Source organism: Neolamprologus brichardi, chromosome 15 (genome assembly GCF_056152115.1).
Source record: "Neolamprologus brichardi isolate AB-2024 chromosome 15, ASM5615211v1, whole genome shotgun sequence".
Lineage (NCBI taxonomy): Eukaryota > Metazoa > Chordata > Actinopteri > Cichliformes > Cichlidae > Neolamprologus > Neolamprologus brichardi.
The window spans coordinates 13637508-13653600 of record NC_142118.1 but is presented as its reverse complement, the minus strand read 5'-3'; the positions used below and the strand labels follow the sequence as shown (position 1 = coordinate 13653600).

Here is a 16093-nt window from a genome sequence, read left to right as displayed (position 1 = left end):
AAGGGGAAGTTTCATAAAAAGTGAGACCTGCTATGATAGTTGGTTTGGAGGTGGTGGCACTAACAAAAACACACGTAGAGGGTTTGTGTGACAGAGGAAGGTACTATGGATAAGGTGAGATTGAGGCAGATGATCTGCTTTGGCGACCCCTAATAAAAATTTCCATGCATTTATTTTCAGATGTTTGTTTGTTTAGTTGTCTCTAATACGGATAATTCAGCTGATGTAGTGGGCTCTGCAGAGCTAAAGTATATTGTGTGTATTGCAGGTCCAGTGATGAGTGATGGATGTCTGAACAAAATTTCATGGCGATCCATCCAAAAAAATCAATAAGAAACAGAGAAATTGCAGTTATAATTGAGCCATGCACCCATCGAAGAGTCAGATTATGCATTGATGTCATTCTGGTAATTAATTAACTCGGTCATATTGTGTAGAATTAAAATTATGCTCTGTCTCTCATTGCTTATACAGAGGAAGGGAAAAATCCAAGACAAAAAATAAAAAGACCCCCCCCCCCCCCCCCCCCCCCACACACACACACACACACACACAACATTTCTTTAGTTAAACTGAGAACTTGAAATGCTTGAAACATGCTTTTAAAATAACCACAAAAACTGTACAAAAACATGTTTATTATGACAGTAATAGTATACCATACAAATAAGAGCTCATGTCAGCTGTATAAAAATACAAAATCATGATGCATTTTAGTGTGAGCATCATAGATCATTTGAGAAAAAACAAGAAAATCATTAAGTCAGTTTTATCTAGCGCTCAGGCCCGTGTTTTAACCTGTCCTGCAGTGCTTTGCCGTCATGCTGTTCAAAATCTAGATTGAGGGAGTGCACAGTGCACAAATTTCACAGCAATAGAGGAAAGAAAACTGGTGGATATTATGATACTATCTATGGTATGACAGCTTGTTTGTTGCCATCGCGGCACTGCATATCGGTAGGTAGCTTCCTTTTATACTGTTTGAATAATATCTGAAAAATATTCAGTACCAGTTGCTGTGTTTAAAGCTTTGATAAAACTGACCATGTCCATGTCTAAGATCTAAACTGTATGTACATGTGGGAATACATTTGCTCTGAACAGAAAACAAACCCCAGCTCACCCAGTGACAGCCAATCAACTTTTCTACAGCTGCGCTCAGAAAGATAGAAAATGCTAGGAAGGTTTATTAGTTGCAGTAATATCATACGGCTGTCCCTGCACACTTCAGAGCCACACTGCTGGTTTTTACAATGCCTGACTTGACCTCTCACATGAGGACTGGGCTCCAGTGAGGTCAAAGTGCAGTTTTTCTGCTCGAGCTTCTACAGAAAAATATAATGTATAAGAAAAATACACACTGTAATCATATAGTAAATATGCTTTTATGTTTTTTTATGATATAAAATGAAAATTAAAAAAAAAAGAGCTTATACAAGTGTGTCAGCAGTGAAGCTGTGGAGCGGTTCGTGAATATAAATCAAAGTCAAAAAATCCCTGAAGTTTTAACCAAATTTAAAATTTTTATTATGCATTTATATATATATATATATATATATATATATATATATATATAAATATATATATATATATTTTTTTTTTTAGCTTTTATGCAGAAATGTTTAAGTGCTCTTTCTGATACAAATTCAAACTTTACTATGATAAAAATAACTGCGTGGTTAGCAGTTCAGAAATGGAATAAGCACCATGTTTAAGCGAATCCTGCATCAACAAACTGATATTTGGTTTTGTGGTGAAGCTGAACTGTGACTTTTTAAAAAACGTCTTCATTTATAGCTAAGGCAAAATCGTGGGCAATTGTTTAAACATCTGCTTTGTGCTTTGATTGATCTCCGTGAGCCAGGCTCTCCTCGTTCTCTTCCTCCTCATTAGGAACCTGGAAAACGAGCAATGCAAATTATTTGTCTGTGGCATAAATGGCCACCAGGCAAGCAAAATACAGTTCAAACAAATGCACAACTTTTAACTCATGGACATGCATGATATGCACAATGTGTTTCTGTGAATTAGAATCTGTATCTAATAATATACTGATTGACTGCTTATTATTTGTCTCTGGTTTAATACTTTAATTATTAAAACACGGTGTTTGTCAGGTATGTGTAGTTTTTGTGCCTGGATGTGCTCAGTTGCTCTTTTTCTCTAGTTATACTGATATATGAACCACGTCTATCTGAGTTAATAACTTGAATAAACAAATCTGCCTTCTTCCACTCGCACCAGACAGTCAGAGACCTGAAGATAATATTTATTAGGAATGGGATTTCTTACCTCCCAGTAAATAGAGTCATCGAAGCAGTTCTGGTCTGGAGGTTGTCCCCAGAAAGGCAACTTCATTATTAGACCTTAAAGAAGAAAATGAATGTTTGATCACCCTTTTCTAAACCTCAATGTCTTTCTATTGAGCAATTTGGCCGTTAGGTGTAACATTTATGGTTTTATTAATCTCCTCTGCCCACCTGTAATAGTACCCCCAACCAAAGCGAACCCGAGGGATGAACCCAAGGCAGCAGCTTGCATGGCAGCGCTAGCACTAAGGAGACAGGATGAGAAGAAGTGACTTTTAAATGAAGTAAATCGTGTCAAAGCCATATTGCTTTTATGTGTGTATATATGGGTTATTGTAATACTGTGGTGAGATTTTTAGTGTGTGTGGTGACTATTACCCGTCTTTTTTCCCCAAAGCTGCAGCCACAATTCCAGCCAGCCCGCCCAGGATGCCAGGCAAGCCATGCAGATTGTGGACACCGCAGGTATCCTGGATACCCAGGTTGGATGCCAGTATAGGCTGCAGAGAAGGAATGACAGGGGATTTTTAGTCACCAACAAAAGTACACATTGTTAATTCAGATTCAGCCTGTACCAGGTTGTACCAGTTGTCTTTCTTTTGACTCACATTTAGGTATTTGAATCCCAGGGTGGAGATAATGCCAGCTACGAGCCCAATCAGCATGGCTCCAAATGGCCCGATGCTCATGTCAGCACATGTTCCCACTGCAACACCACCAGCCAAGGTGGCGTTCTGAATGTGCACCTGTGCAGTAGAAAGACATAAAGACAACTGTATGACTGAATTTCTGCTTTTAACTCAGTGAACTGTCGCTGTTATAACTATTAGAGTAAAGTTGCCAGACCATGTCCAGTTTTCCTTTGTGCTCCACCAGGCTGGAGATGGCATAGGCAGAGAGCACGCAGGCGGCCAGGGAGAGGTAGGTGTTGATCACTGCAGTGAGCTGAGTGTAGCTCAACGGTGGTTCAGCGATGGCTGAGTTAAAGCTGGGCCAGAACATCCACAAGAAGATGGTTCCTGTAGAAGAGGATGTAAAAAAGGAAATGTCAAGGTCCATGCTGCACAGCTGCCTGTGTCCACTAGATGGCATAAGTCTGACTTCCATTGGAAGCCAGTGATGCACCAGGGAGGGAAAGTCACGGGAAAGAAGGGAAAACTATCTCTGTAAACACATTTTAATATATGATCACAGAATTATTTTCAGTGCTCTCTTACCGATCATAGCAAACATATCAGAGTGATAAACAGATCCATCGTTCTCATGTCCATTTCTTAAACCTGGTCTGTAAAGTACTCGAGCCACTGCCAAGCCAAAGTAGGCTCCGTAAGCATGGATGATCATAGATGCTCCAACATCACTAGCCTGTTGAAGAGAAAGGCATGATAGACCCACAGTAGTGTTTGATAAAACAGTGAATATTCATGGTTGTTATGTTGGGATTTATGTTTTTTTGCTCAGTTCATGGACACACATGCACTTGCTACTATGAACTCACTTCCATGATAGCAACCACCAGATGCTCATTGACGGAAAAGATGGTGATCTCCAATATGGTCATGATGAGGAGCTGCACAGGGCTGGTTTTACCCAGAACGGCGCCAAATGAAATCAGGACCGTAGCTGTGCTGAAATCTGCATTGATTATTCTGCAGGAGTGAAGACAAAAGTTCTTAGAAAAAAAATCAACAGACATCATCTGTGATCTATTAGAGCTACTCATGTGCAGGATTTGGCTTTATTTAGCATGTACTTGGTAATGATATAGAAGGCTGTGCAAGTCTTAGGGACTTGCATCATGACAGCAACCCCAAACCTACAGCCAGCCATGTGCATTTTTCCTATAGCAGTTGTTTTTGAAAAGCGCAGCGAAGAAAGCCATACTTCAAAATGCTGACTTTAATCTTGCCCCCTTCCAGGTGCCAGATGCCCTGCATGAGGAGGCCCCACTGCAGGCCGAAGGCAGCCAGGAGCAAGTTGATGCCCACGCTGCTGAACCCGTATCTCTTGAGAAATGTCATCAGGAACCCGAAGCCGATGAAGATCATGACGTGGACGTCCTGAAACACTGGGGACATGAGAAGGGAGGTCAGTTAATGCTGTGTTAGCTAGTCCCACTTTAACCTCAGTTGAATGTGGTCTTATAATTGAATTGAATGAAGCACTTATTCAGTTCAAACTAAATTATTTGCTGCGACCCTGCTGTTCACAGTGGTACGTTTTTTTGTTTTTTTTACTTTGTGGTTTAAATGACTTATTGAGAAGTAGCTGGACTTCTCAGGATTCATTTCTGTCCACAGTGGCCTCATTGTCAGCTGTGACCTGTCAGGTGGAAAAGCAATTCAATCACACTATGAATGGCATGCTGAGAAAATACCCCCACTGTCCCTGTTGGGGTTATGGCCTTGTGCTTTTCTATTAAGTACATATGATCTTAATAAGTCTAAACTTAAGATGTCTCAAAGGGAGGGGATGCTTTGTGCACTCTTATCTCTTTTTGTCAGCCGTTAGACTGAAAAAGGCAGCAGGGTTTGGAGTTTGCTCATCTTATATTCCCTGTTTGATTATGTATATATACATATATGGTATTCTGCAGTAAGAAGGTACAAACAAATTTTTATGATAAGTGAGGATAAATGAGTCTGGATTAAGGCCAAATACATTTTAGGGGGATTTGAGTCATCATCATGGCAGGAAGGGAGACTTCTGTTTCCCTTAAGGCTTTAAGCTCGCTATGATGAGCTTCACATGTGGAAAAAATATCAAGTTGTATGTATCTGTAGGCTGGGAAACAATAGACTCATTTCCTTAGTTCATAATGAGCACATAATGTGTCTGTTATTGTCTAGACAGGACACACTGTGTTGCAGCCTTAAAGAATACTTTTACAGCCATTTCTCAGTTTGTTTGTTCTTAGTTAGTTATGAGTACTTAAATGACTTAAAACAAGTGCCAAAAAAACCCCTGCAGTTCCTCTGCTGGCCACTGGTGGCAGGATCTGAAAGCTAGTTTAGTTTTAAAATGTTATACTTCACAGTGAAAGTAAACATGCTTACAGCATGGTACAAATAAGGTTTTGGTGTATGGATAGAAGAGAGTGGGTGAGTTTATTTAGGGGTGTGGCTATTCTAACTGCCTGATGTGCTGATATAAACAGCTGGACAGTGAATGGCTGTCTGCTAAGCTTCACTAGGCTAATTTGCATCACTGGACTAGACCTCTTGACCATGTTTTGGTGTTGGTAGCTTTGAAAAGCCTGTTGTGTGGTATTGCACATTAGTCTCTCAACACCAGTTAGCAGCTACCTGTCTACTATGTCTGCACTATGCTTCTGTATAAATTATGAATGCAACTTGCTAACCAAGCTTATGAAGTTTAGCTGATCGTTTAGGACTCTATTTTTGCATCCAACTATAGTCTGTCTCTAGAAAAACAGCTACAGACAGTTTTCTCTAGTTGTTGTCTCTACTAGCATTTAGCCAAAATGCTAAAATTACAGCTTCAACATAATGAGACCATAAACAATGTGAGTGTGCCCATCTTTTATATACAGTCTGTGGTTTCGCTGTGTTCATGTGTAATATATAAAGCAGCCTTTTCGCTTAGCTTAGCACAAAGACTGAAAATGGAGAAGACCAACTTTGAACTCCCTAAAGAAAAGCAAAAAGATCTGCCAGTTTAAGCCTCTAAAATTCTTTATTTTACATGTTACATCTCATCTGTTTAATGGCTGAAGTTTTATTACCACAAAGTTTTCAGTAGTTTATCAGACAAATGGCAAAGGCTGCAGGATGTTACTATACGCTGCCAAGAAACAGTCTGACAACATGTTGTTTTTACACTTACATAAAATGTGTTAAACATTAAACTTTGGAGATTTTTGTTGACTTGTAAAATAGTCAGATTAGTTGTTTCCAGTCTTTGTGCTAAGGCAAGATCAGCCTTTCCTAGCTGCGGCCTTGTATTATACTATAAAAGTATCATCTGCTTCATATTTTGTAGATAGACATTTATGTTAAAAGTTTGAAGTATTTATTATGATTTAGCATTTTGAAAAGTAAAAATAGAGGTTGAGTGTGAACTTAATCTCAACATTTTGATTTTATCCCCTAGATGAAAAAGCTCAGACGTAGGTGCGTTAAAGCTGTTTAAAGCGTCAGGCTCCCATGCGCCATTTACATCAGAGTACATTATTTTACAAGCAGCAGCTTTCAAATGGTGATAATGGGGGAGATTAAATTCATCCACATCTATTTCCATAAACTGTTTCTGCATATAGAATGTCAGCAAATTTCTAACACATCTTTGGGTATTTGGGAAACATACAAACCCACTCACATCTGCTTTAGTCAGGAATCTGTATATGTGCTTAAAAGCCCTGATAGCTCAACATCTGATTACTGTGTGCTCTATTATAATAAAAACGCTCCAGGTTCTGACAGTTCAACATGAAAACCAAACACCAAAAGAGAGTCACATCTTTCCCTTTCAGTCTTAATTAGCAGTAACAATCAGCATTTTGAAGACATCTGCACATGCAAGCTGATGTGTAGACATCTGACTAAGTTTATCTCCATGAAGCTGTTTTGAAGAAAATCTTTTTGCCCCATAACTTGCACTTTTACCCCTCTCTGTTTCTCAGCTGGGTGAGTCAGAATTGCTCTCTTTGTAGTAGTGAACAGTAGATTGCGGACAGGGATGAGATAAAACTGGAAAGCAGCACAGTGACTGGCACCACGCCTAGATGTTAGGTAACGCGAATCCTCTGAAGAACTGGCTGAACCAAGACAAGCGAGAGACACCTCAGGTGCAACTGTGCAGCTTTTTTTTTTCAAGCCATACATAAAAAAGATGAATAATTATTTCATTTTACAAAGTATTAAGTTAAAGTCTTCCTTTACTTTAATGTTTAATTTAGCATATTAATCACTCTTTAAGAAGAAATGAAAGACAAAGTGTCATAATTACAACATTTTTGAGGTATTTTTTCATACCAGATGACCACAATTTTACTTCTGCAAATTGCATATTTTAACTGCTTATTTGTTGTCCTTTGAGCTTGTAATTGCAGAAGTCTGGGATGTGTGAGATAATGGATCTCTTTCAGCATGCAACCCCAAGCCTCATGCTTTCTAACATTGCGCAGTCCCAGTTTAAATGCTAATGGTTTTAGATTATCAAGCATAATTTAAATTTTGCAAAAGTTTTAGCTCTGGGCCTGTTATTCCAAAAACAAGTATCCCTTCTGAACTTTTGAAGATAAATCACTGCATATATTTTACTCCTTCATGACTAACTGGGAATTAATAGAGTGTTAGAAAGATAACATAAGTTTTGTGCAGAAAAGACACAGCAGAGTTCACAGCAGAGTCTAGCCTTAAATGTGATCTTTACTTCAGAATTTATTTCTTGATATTCAACGTATGTGACTTAAACATCCCATGTGAAGCAGAAGATACGGTCAGCTTCAATGCTGAGCTAATCTCTTGGGTGTCACAACCGCCCCACCCAATCGTGAGCAGGCACTCACGCAGTAAAACAGCAGCTATCTGAATGCAGATAAGTGCACAAGCTGCAAAGAAGCTGCTTAACTGTAGAAACCGCTCAGAGCCCACAAAAATGCTAAAGCTACTGCAGGATAACTTGAAAAATATCAATTTGAATGCAGCACAAAACCTCCAGCTTCCACCTGACTGTCCTTTATGAGCCTTTTTTTGGACACAGTAATGAAATCACATGTGACCTCCACCTTTCCCAACAGGATTCACTTGTCTTCTCAGCTGAATGTGTTTGATTAGACCTTGTGACAGATGAGAATTCAACCCCATGACTCCTTTTATTGCATTTAGTTGACCTGCGTTGGAAACAACCTCCAATTTGTGTTTGCAAGCAACTGATTGATTAACTAGACCCCTAAAATAGAATTTATTTTATTCAAGAAAAAGAAAGTAAAAAGAAATGTGGAAATTTTGTTTACTTTGCTATTTTTATGAGAAACAAGCAACATGTTTGTCATCTTGTTTTCTGTAAAATTTCAGTGTGACTAATATTTTCTGCTTTTAGCCAAATAATTAGATGCAGTCGCAACACTGTGATATAACAGATGTAACATTCATAAAAATCTATTTATAAATAAAATGTTGACCAAGCAAGCATGCGGCTCCAGGTAGACTTACTGGGGTAGAGGTCCATAGGCTCCAATTTATGGTCAGTGCTATTGTGGGTGTCGTGTGAGTCATGGTGTCCATGTTCCCCATCATCATAGACGACAAATACCGCAAATAGGATGATGGTGATAATCTCCAAAATCAAGGCTATGATGGGGAACTTTGTCCTCATGTTGGTGGCATATGCAGGCATCCTGAGACCAACTCTGCTTATCTCTCGTGCAGCCTCTCCCTCCTCAGCTCTCTTTTTAGGGGGTTGTGCTGTGTGAAGAAAGTGGTGTCTGGTTTTAAACTGATGTAGGTTTCGCCGTGACCAATGACAAGGCAGAAGACCAGGGCCTCGGTGGTGAGCACCCCCTCCGTCGTGCACTTTGCTCACGAGGGATGGGTTTCCTCTGTGGATGCCGGAGGGGGCAAAACAAAACACAAACGTAACGACACCCAGCCAATGAGCGGACATGAAAAGACTCAATGACTGCTCCTTCCCACTCATTTTACACTGTCAAACTTACTGCATGTTTGTTTACTTAACTTTGCACTCATCCTTTTATGTCTTGAAATACAGCTGCAGAAAATGCAAATCTAATGTGCAAATAAGACATGCTTTTATAGAAGGGGATACTAATTATTTACATCTGCTAATATGTAACAGCTTTCAAACTGTTTCAAACATAGTATTTTTTTTTTCTTTGTTGTGTTTTTACTGATGTACCTGCATTTTCAGATACAATGATACAAATACAAAAGATACAGAAATATTGTCACAAAATGTGTAGAAAGAAAAGGCTGTGGTGGATTTTTTGTAATTTATTTGTAATCATCTATGCTTTGGTAACACCCTCAAAGTGTCACTAAAATAAACTACATAACAAGTGGTAGTCACGTGTAAAATCAAATCGTACAATTCCTTTAATTTAATACAAGAAAACATCTACAATGACTGAACTTGTTCTGTTGTAAGTGACTTCTCCTGAGATGTTGAGGTTGGTATATCAAAAGACACGTACCAATTTTCAACTCAAAAAACAGGTGTTATGATATAAATATCTCAGCATTGAAGACAAGCACTTATTAATATCAACATACAATGACATTAACTGCTTATTAAATACTCAAGCAGGGAGTTCAAGCGTCTTCAAGCGGACATCTCAAGCATCCGACACTAGTTATGTGCGGATCAATACTGAAATATCGATTCCTCTGATACCAATCATTTATGTTCTAGAATCGATTCTCACATTAAAATGTCAATATTTTAGTAATTTAGGGTAAATTTGTAGTTTATCATTAACAGGAACACAGTGGAAAGAAACTATATCATTCAGATTGTCTACATTGGAAGGAACTACTTCCTCTTCCGCCTTTCTTAGTCATATGCGAAATATGACTGTATAAATGTGTCCAGCCCCTTAGTGTGCGCACTCACAACAATGGCTGAGCGTAATTGGAGTCATGTGTGGACGTATTTTACCTCCACAAACCGCCGAGACGTGGTTTGTGATACATGTGGCAAGACAGGTGTTGTGGCAACACCACTAACCTCATCAAATACCTCACAGTAAATCATATCACAGAATATGACGAGCGTATGTTGAGGCGAACTGAAGAGGAGGAGACGAGAGGGACAGGTGCTGCTAGGGCAAGACAGACGTCTCTCACGGAGTCCTTTAGTGCTGCAGGCAGGGAACATGTTCAAATAGCGCACAACTTCAGGTTTTTTATTTCTATATGATAATTTTGCATTATTAAGTGATAAGAACAAGTAATGTGATGTCCTGTAATCATTATGAAGCTATAATTTGAGATACAATAAAAGATTCAATAAGTAAAACGGGGTGGCTGTAGCTCAGGAGGTAGAGCTGGTCACCTACTGATCAGAAGGTTGGTGGTTCGATCCCTGGCTCCTCCAGTGTGCATGTCAAGTATCCTTGGGCAAGATACTAACCCCAACCACCTCTCTGATGCATCCATCGGAGTATGAATGTGTGTGAATCACTACGTGTAGATAAAGTGCTTGTGAGAATGGCTGTGATTGGGTGAATGAGGCATGTTGTATAGAGCGCTTTGAGTACTCCGGGAGAGTAGAAAAGCGCTATATAAGAATCAGTCCATTTACCATAAAATAAGTTTTTGTACAAAGTATCGGTATCGGATCAGTATCATCGATACCACCCTGAATTTTACTTGGTATCGGATCGAAAATGAAATCAGTGGTATCGCACGTCACGATCCGACACGTATCTCACATGCACTCACCAACCACTTTGTTAAATACTTTGCTAGTACTGAGTTGGAGTTGGTGGCTGTGGAGGCCATTTGAGTTCAATAAACTCACCATCATCTTCAAGAAACCAGTTAAAAATGATTTGTGACATTTTGTGTTATCCTGCTTGAAGCAGACATCAGAAGATGGGTACTCTGGGGTGATAAAGGGTTGGATGTGGATGGAAAACAATACTCAGATAGCTGTGGTGTTTAAATAACGCTCAGTTGGTGCTTTTCCAATCTTCTGTTTTCCAATATTATTGCGTTTATGCAAATTATCCCCTCAGCTTCCTGTTCTTACCTTACAAGAGTGGTGCCTTCTGCAGCTGTAGCCAGTCTGCTTCAAGGTTGAACATTCAGAGCATTCAGATATGATCAAGGGAGAATGCCCATCCTCCCTTGATCTCCAACTGCTCACTGGAGATGGTAGATCGGCAATTTTTGAAACAACTATATCTCGTTCAAAGTCACTTTAATCATGTTTTTTCTCATTCTGATGCTTAGTTTGAACTTCAGCAGGTCGATTAGAAATTTGGGTTTACAAGCAGTTGAACAGTTGTCCCTAACAATGTGGCCAGTGTGTACATGTTCATATTTGATAACCAAACCATTCCAAGATAATTAAACCTCCAGGTAAACTAACGCAGTAGAGAGTAAAAATCTGTCTCTGATATACAGAGGAGCATTGGTGTGTTACAATTAAAGTGTTTAACTATGAAAATATAGTCTTTCATCTTTACGCTGTTTGGAGGATTTTTCTTATTCCCACCAAAGATTTAAAATAGTCATTTAACTGTTCGTCAATACAATGTGTTATGGTTAGATTAATATGTTGTTTATGAGAGTTTATGAGTGTCTGACTCAGTGTTCGTCATGAACCTTCTAGTTCTTTTAACAAGAGCAAAAACAAAACAATCTAAAAAATTATACAGCTTCTTTGTCAGGGTAGCAGGGTATTTCAGTGGTTTACCATCAGCTGTTTAGTCACTCTTACATACAGCATAAATGCCCTGTGCTTGCTTTCCCACTACAAACCATCCAAGCTTACAGTGGTTCAGATTGATCTGCAGGTGCTGATCCTTTAAGTGGCTCCCACTGAGAGTGTGGTGACAATCTGAGACTCTTCACCAAATTACCTGAGGCCAGAGGCCCTCCAACTGTGCCAGTGAGCTTTATGAACTAGCAGAAAATCACTGCCAGCAACACATTTCTACTTCTTTTAGAACTGAGAGCAGTGAGCGTTTTTTGTTTTTTCTTTTAACCCTGACCCTTTGGGAAATCACTTTGATAGATATCAGACACACTGCCGCACTGCTGAGACTGCTCTGCTTGCACTGACTAAATATTCCAGTGGTGTTCAATGTAGAATTTAACTCTGGCTTTCTAACAAGCTGTTTAAGTGGGAAGAGGCATAGTGAGCTATTTGGTAAATTTGAAAAAATATAGGGGGGGTTTTGTGGTCCATTTTATGAGGTGCCAAACAAGCTAAAGTTTGTTATGTCACTCTTGTGTAAATATATTGTTCTTTCATATACAGATATTGTCACACATGCGTACATATATTGTCATCTTTGTACACTTTTCTTCTTATTTCATATCGGTTTCAGCTTTATTTGTCATATGCAAATTAGCACAGGGTCAACATTGCAGTGAAAATGTGTATACATGTATATTCACTCATACATTAATTTTCCTTTCACACATATTCTATTTTTTATTAATGCTACATATTTTTATCCTGACATACATTTATTATCCTTACAGGTGCAGCCATTTCTACTCGTGCATATATATACCCTTTATTTTTCAACGCATAGATATTTGTACTCTTTTCCTCACATATACATACAATCCCAATTCTGACATTCACGTGTATACATTTCCTAACACAGGAAGTTCATCCTTAAGCAGGAAGTCACTCTTAAACCAGAAAATGTAATACACTTGGAAAACTTATTTGACATACCCAGACCTAACCCAGAAGAACCAAGCAATGAAGCTGGTCAAAGCCATTGCGTTTTCTTTACTAGTATTGTGGTTAAATTAGTAGTAGTAATGAAAATGACATTATAACTTAAACAATATATTAGAATGTATTGAACAAATTCAAAGAGAAGCTAACGATTCTTTTGTTTGTTTTGATCGTCAAGATTCGTTGACAATGCAAGAAATAGTTAAGCACTGAACTTAAATAGATTTTTTTTTTACTGACTGCTTATGAAACCAGAGAAAGATATGAGGGGCCGAACAAGCCAAAAATCCTTCTTTCACTTTCACACACATGCATTCTTCTCCACATACATATACTTACACTCTCACATAGTTTTATTTTAATTTTTATATTTACATACCCTAAAAGTTGATTTTGTTCATCAGGACGTTTTCAGTGGGAAAAACGTTTCGTCACTAATCCAAGTGACTTCTTCAGTCTTCTTCTTCAAGCTAATGTAGCTACCACCTCCCACATTAATAAAGATAATTTAGTATAAAATGATATCAAAGTAAGCATCAACTTACATTTGGGTCACAAGTACAAATAGTGTCACTAATATTCAAATAAACATCATGGCCTTTACTGTTTTTAATGTGGATGCTTATCTGAACGAATTAGCTAGTGCTAAAATGTTGTAACAAAGTGTGTTGCTAAATCAGCAAAGCATATTTAATATTTTGTATTTGGCAAATGTGCAGTTAAGTAGCATCCTGTTTTGTTCTTACCTTTTCCTTGATCGGTGGTTTCAGTTGCCAAAGTGTTTCTGTGTCTGATATCGAAAAGACTGATATTGCAAAGCTTGCTGAAGTACTCAAGTTTCTTCTCCCCCGTCCATGCTGTTAGACACCTGAAAGTAACCGGCTCGTGCTTCTCAGCCAATCACAGCCGTGCAGACACTCTACCTTCCATTTCCACTACTCCTTATGTTTCCACTATACTTTTTCATACACATACATTATTCTCTTTCATACATATATTTTCTTTAGACATGCATGCACTCTCTTCTTACATACATATATTATTTGCATGAATGACAACACATGTATAAGAGAGCATAATATTGCATTATGCATGTTAAATATGTGTAAATATGAGAATAAAAATGAAAGTATATGTATGTGAAAAAAGAATATATGTGTGTGAAAGTGAAAGAAAGAATTTTGGCTTGTACGGCCCCTCATACCACCTGTAGCCATTCATTCATGGCAGTGACAAGTACTCTCTCACACCAGCTTCTTCTTGTCGTATTTTCTTTTTCTTTTATCTCATTTATTTTTCTTATTTCTCCCATCACCCCCCAATCAGTTGCATCAAATGGCCCCTCCCCGAGCCTGGTCCTGTTGGAGGTTTCTTCCTGTTTAAAGGGAGTTTTTCCTTCCCACTGTTGAGAAGTGGTTGCTCTGAGGTGGTCATTTAATTGTCGGGGTTTTCTCTTCATATTGTAGGGTTCTTACCTTACAATATAAAGCGACTTGAGGCGACTACTGTTGTGACTTAAATTCTTTTTCTGGATTTTAGTTATTGAAAAAAATAAGCTACTCAGCAGTGTCCATTTTATGTACAGATTTTTCCCAGTGTAACTCTGGACCCTGGAGAAATGAAGCTCCAATCTGAAAACATTTTAAGACATAAAATATATTAACTTGATTGCTTTGAACTCTGAGGATTAGCTTTTTCTCACTTGGCTCTAGTCCGTCGACATTTTCAGAGAGCGTGAGAACTGTTTACTTTTGTAAAGACTGTTCGATAACACTTCATTCTCTCAATCTCACATTTCACAGCAACTATCCCCAGGAGTCTTTAATTTAGTGCCAGTGTTTGATCTAGTGATTAGACAAAGGTTGAGGCCTTATGGGTAATGATGATATCATGCTTGTCTGCTCTGGATATCTAAATAAATAAGCTTGAGAAAATACAATATTTGCTTCCTTTTGAAAAATTACATCAGAACATTTGTAAAGCTTAGCCTACCGAAGATGTTCATATCCAGACATCATCTGTATGAATGCTATGGTAATTTGGGGCTTTTAATGATTTCTTTGAAGTGGGCTGTTTCCAGAGTGAAATGACCGCAAAGATCTTTAATGACTTTTAAAAAACAAGATATGGGTGGATAAGTTTTTGCTCATTCATGTGCAAAGCTGCACAAGATGTTGCATGCATGCAACATCCAACCAAAAAAAGATACTTAGTAGAAATACTTAGGCGCATCTGCAGTGATGTAAATGCTGTGCTGGTTTATTGTGGTGAAGAGAGAGCTGAGCATAAAAGCAAACCTGTGGATTTACTGGGCGACCTACGTTCCTACCCTTACCTATGGTCACGAGCTTTGTAACCATAAGAAACCATAAGAGTGACAATACAGAAATGAGCTTTCTTTAAAGGGTGGCTGGCCTCTCCCTTAGCGATAGGGTGAGGACTTCAGTTGTTAGAGAAGGGCTCAAAGTAGAGCCGCTACTCTTCCACATCAAAAGGAGCAAGTTCCGGTGGTTCGGGCATCTCACTAGGATATGTGAAGTGAGGATATCCAAGACACGCTGTGGAGATTGTATCTCTCGTAGTCTGGGAACGCCTTGGTGTTCCCCTGGATAAGCTGGAGGAGGTGTCTGGGGAGAGGCAAGTCTGGGCTTCTCTGCTTAGGCTGCTGGCTTCTCGACCCATCACCGTGTAAGCAGAAGATAAATGGATGGATGGATCGAAGGACGGGAGATACTTACACATGAAATTTTAAAATTTAGCTAATAATTCTGTCGTGATGTGCAGGTGTTTATCTTACTATTACTATCATTTTACACTTGGTGCAAGCCACAGGGATGCTCAAGTGTGAGCTGCAAGTAAACAATAAACACGTTAAATATGTGGAAGAATTCATTTTTTAAATGACTTTTTCATTATATGTATTTGTTTCTTTAAAGATGGGCCCCAAGCGAGTGTCTTTGAATTAAATTGTTTGCTCGTAGTGAATTTATTTACATCACTGTGAACATACAGATTTATTATGACCCATGAATGGTTGCTACCCTTTGAAGGAGAAACTCTAAAATGGTGAAACTGATGCTTCTTCCATCCATTTAACCTCCTCTGTTAGACTTTAAGTGCTCCATGATTGATGCACCGTTTGCGTATACTTGTGAAACTGAAGCCGAATAAAAGTTAGACTGTTTGTTTCTCTCTGTTCATGTTGTGAAAACCGCATGAAAATCACAAGAAGATTTGATCTGTATCAGCAAATCTGTGAGGCGTTCAAGATCACGTTTTTTGCACTTTGCAAGTCACTCAGGTTTATATGGAATACGTTGGCGATTTCATCAAACAAATGCTGTTGTTATTTCTCCAAAGGAATGTGTTGGCTTGTTAAG

General features: G+C 38.6%; 1 protein-coding gene across 1 annotated transcript; it reads right to left on the bottom strand.

Moving 5' to 3' along the window:
- Positions 1–621: 621 nt before the first annotated feature.
- On the bottom strand, positions 622–8747 carry rhag (Rh associated glycoprotein). Its single transcript, XM_006792556.2, has 10 exons — positions 8486–8747; positions 4194–4377; positions 3808–3958; positions 3527–3674; positions 3156–3328; positions 2918–3055; positions 2688–2809; positions 2481–2554; positions 2293–2366; positions 622–1897 (listed from the first exon to the last, which is right to left on the bottom strand). Exons 1-10 carry the CDS (start codon positions 8667–8669, stop codon positions 1823–1825), a joined length of 1323 nt encoding a protein of 440 aa, XP_006792619.1. The 5' UTR covers positions 8670–8747; the 3' UTR covers positions 622–1822.
- Positions 8748–16093: the final 7346 nt, after the last annotated feature.

Coding starts and splice junctions, on each gene's coding strand:
- rhag (XM_006792556.2), bottom strand. CDS start 8,669: ATGCCTGCATATGCCACCAACATGAGGACAAAGTTCCCCATCATAGCC. Junction 3,329..3,526: donor TGATATGTTTGCTATGATCG/GTAAGAGAGCAC, acceptor CCTCTTCTACAG/GAACCATCTTCTTGTGGATG. Junction 2,555..2,687: donor GCTTTGGGGAAAAAAGACGG/GTAATAGTCACC, acceptor CTGTCTCCTTAG/TGCTAGCGCTGCCATGCAAG.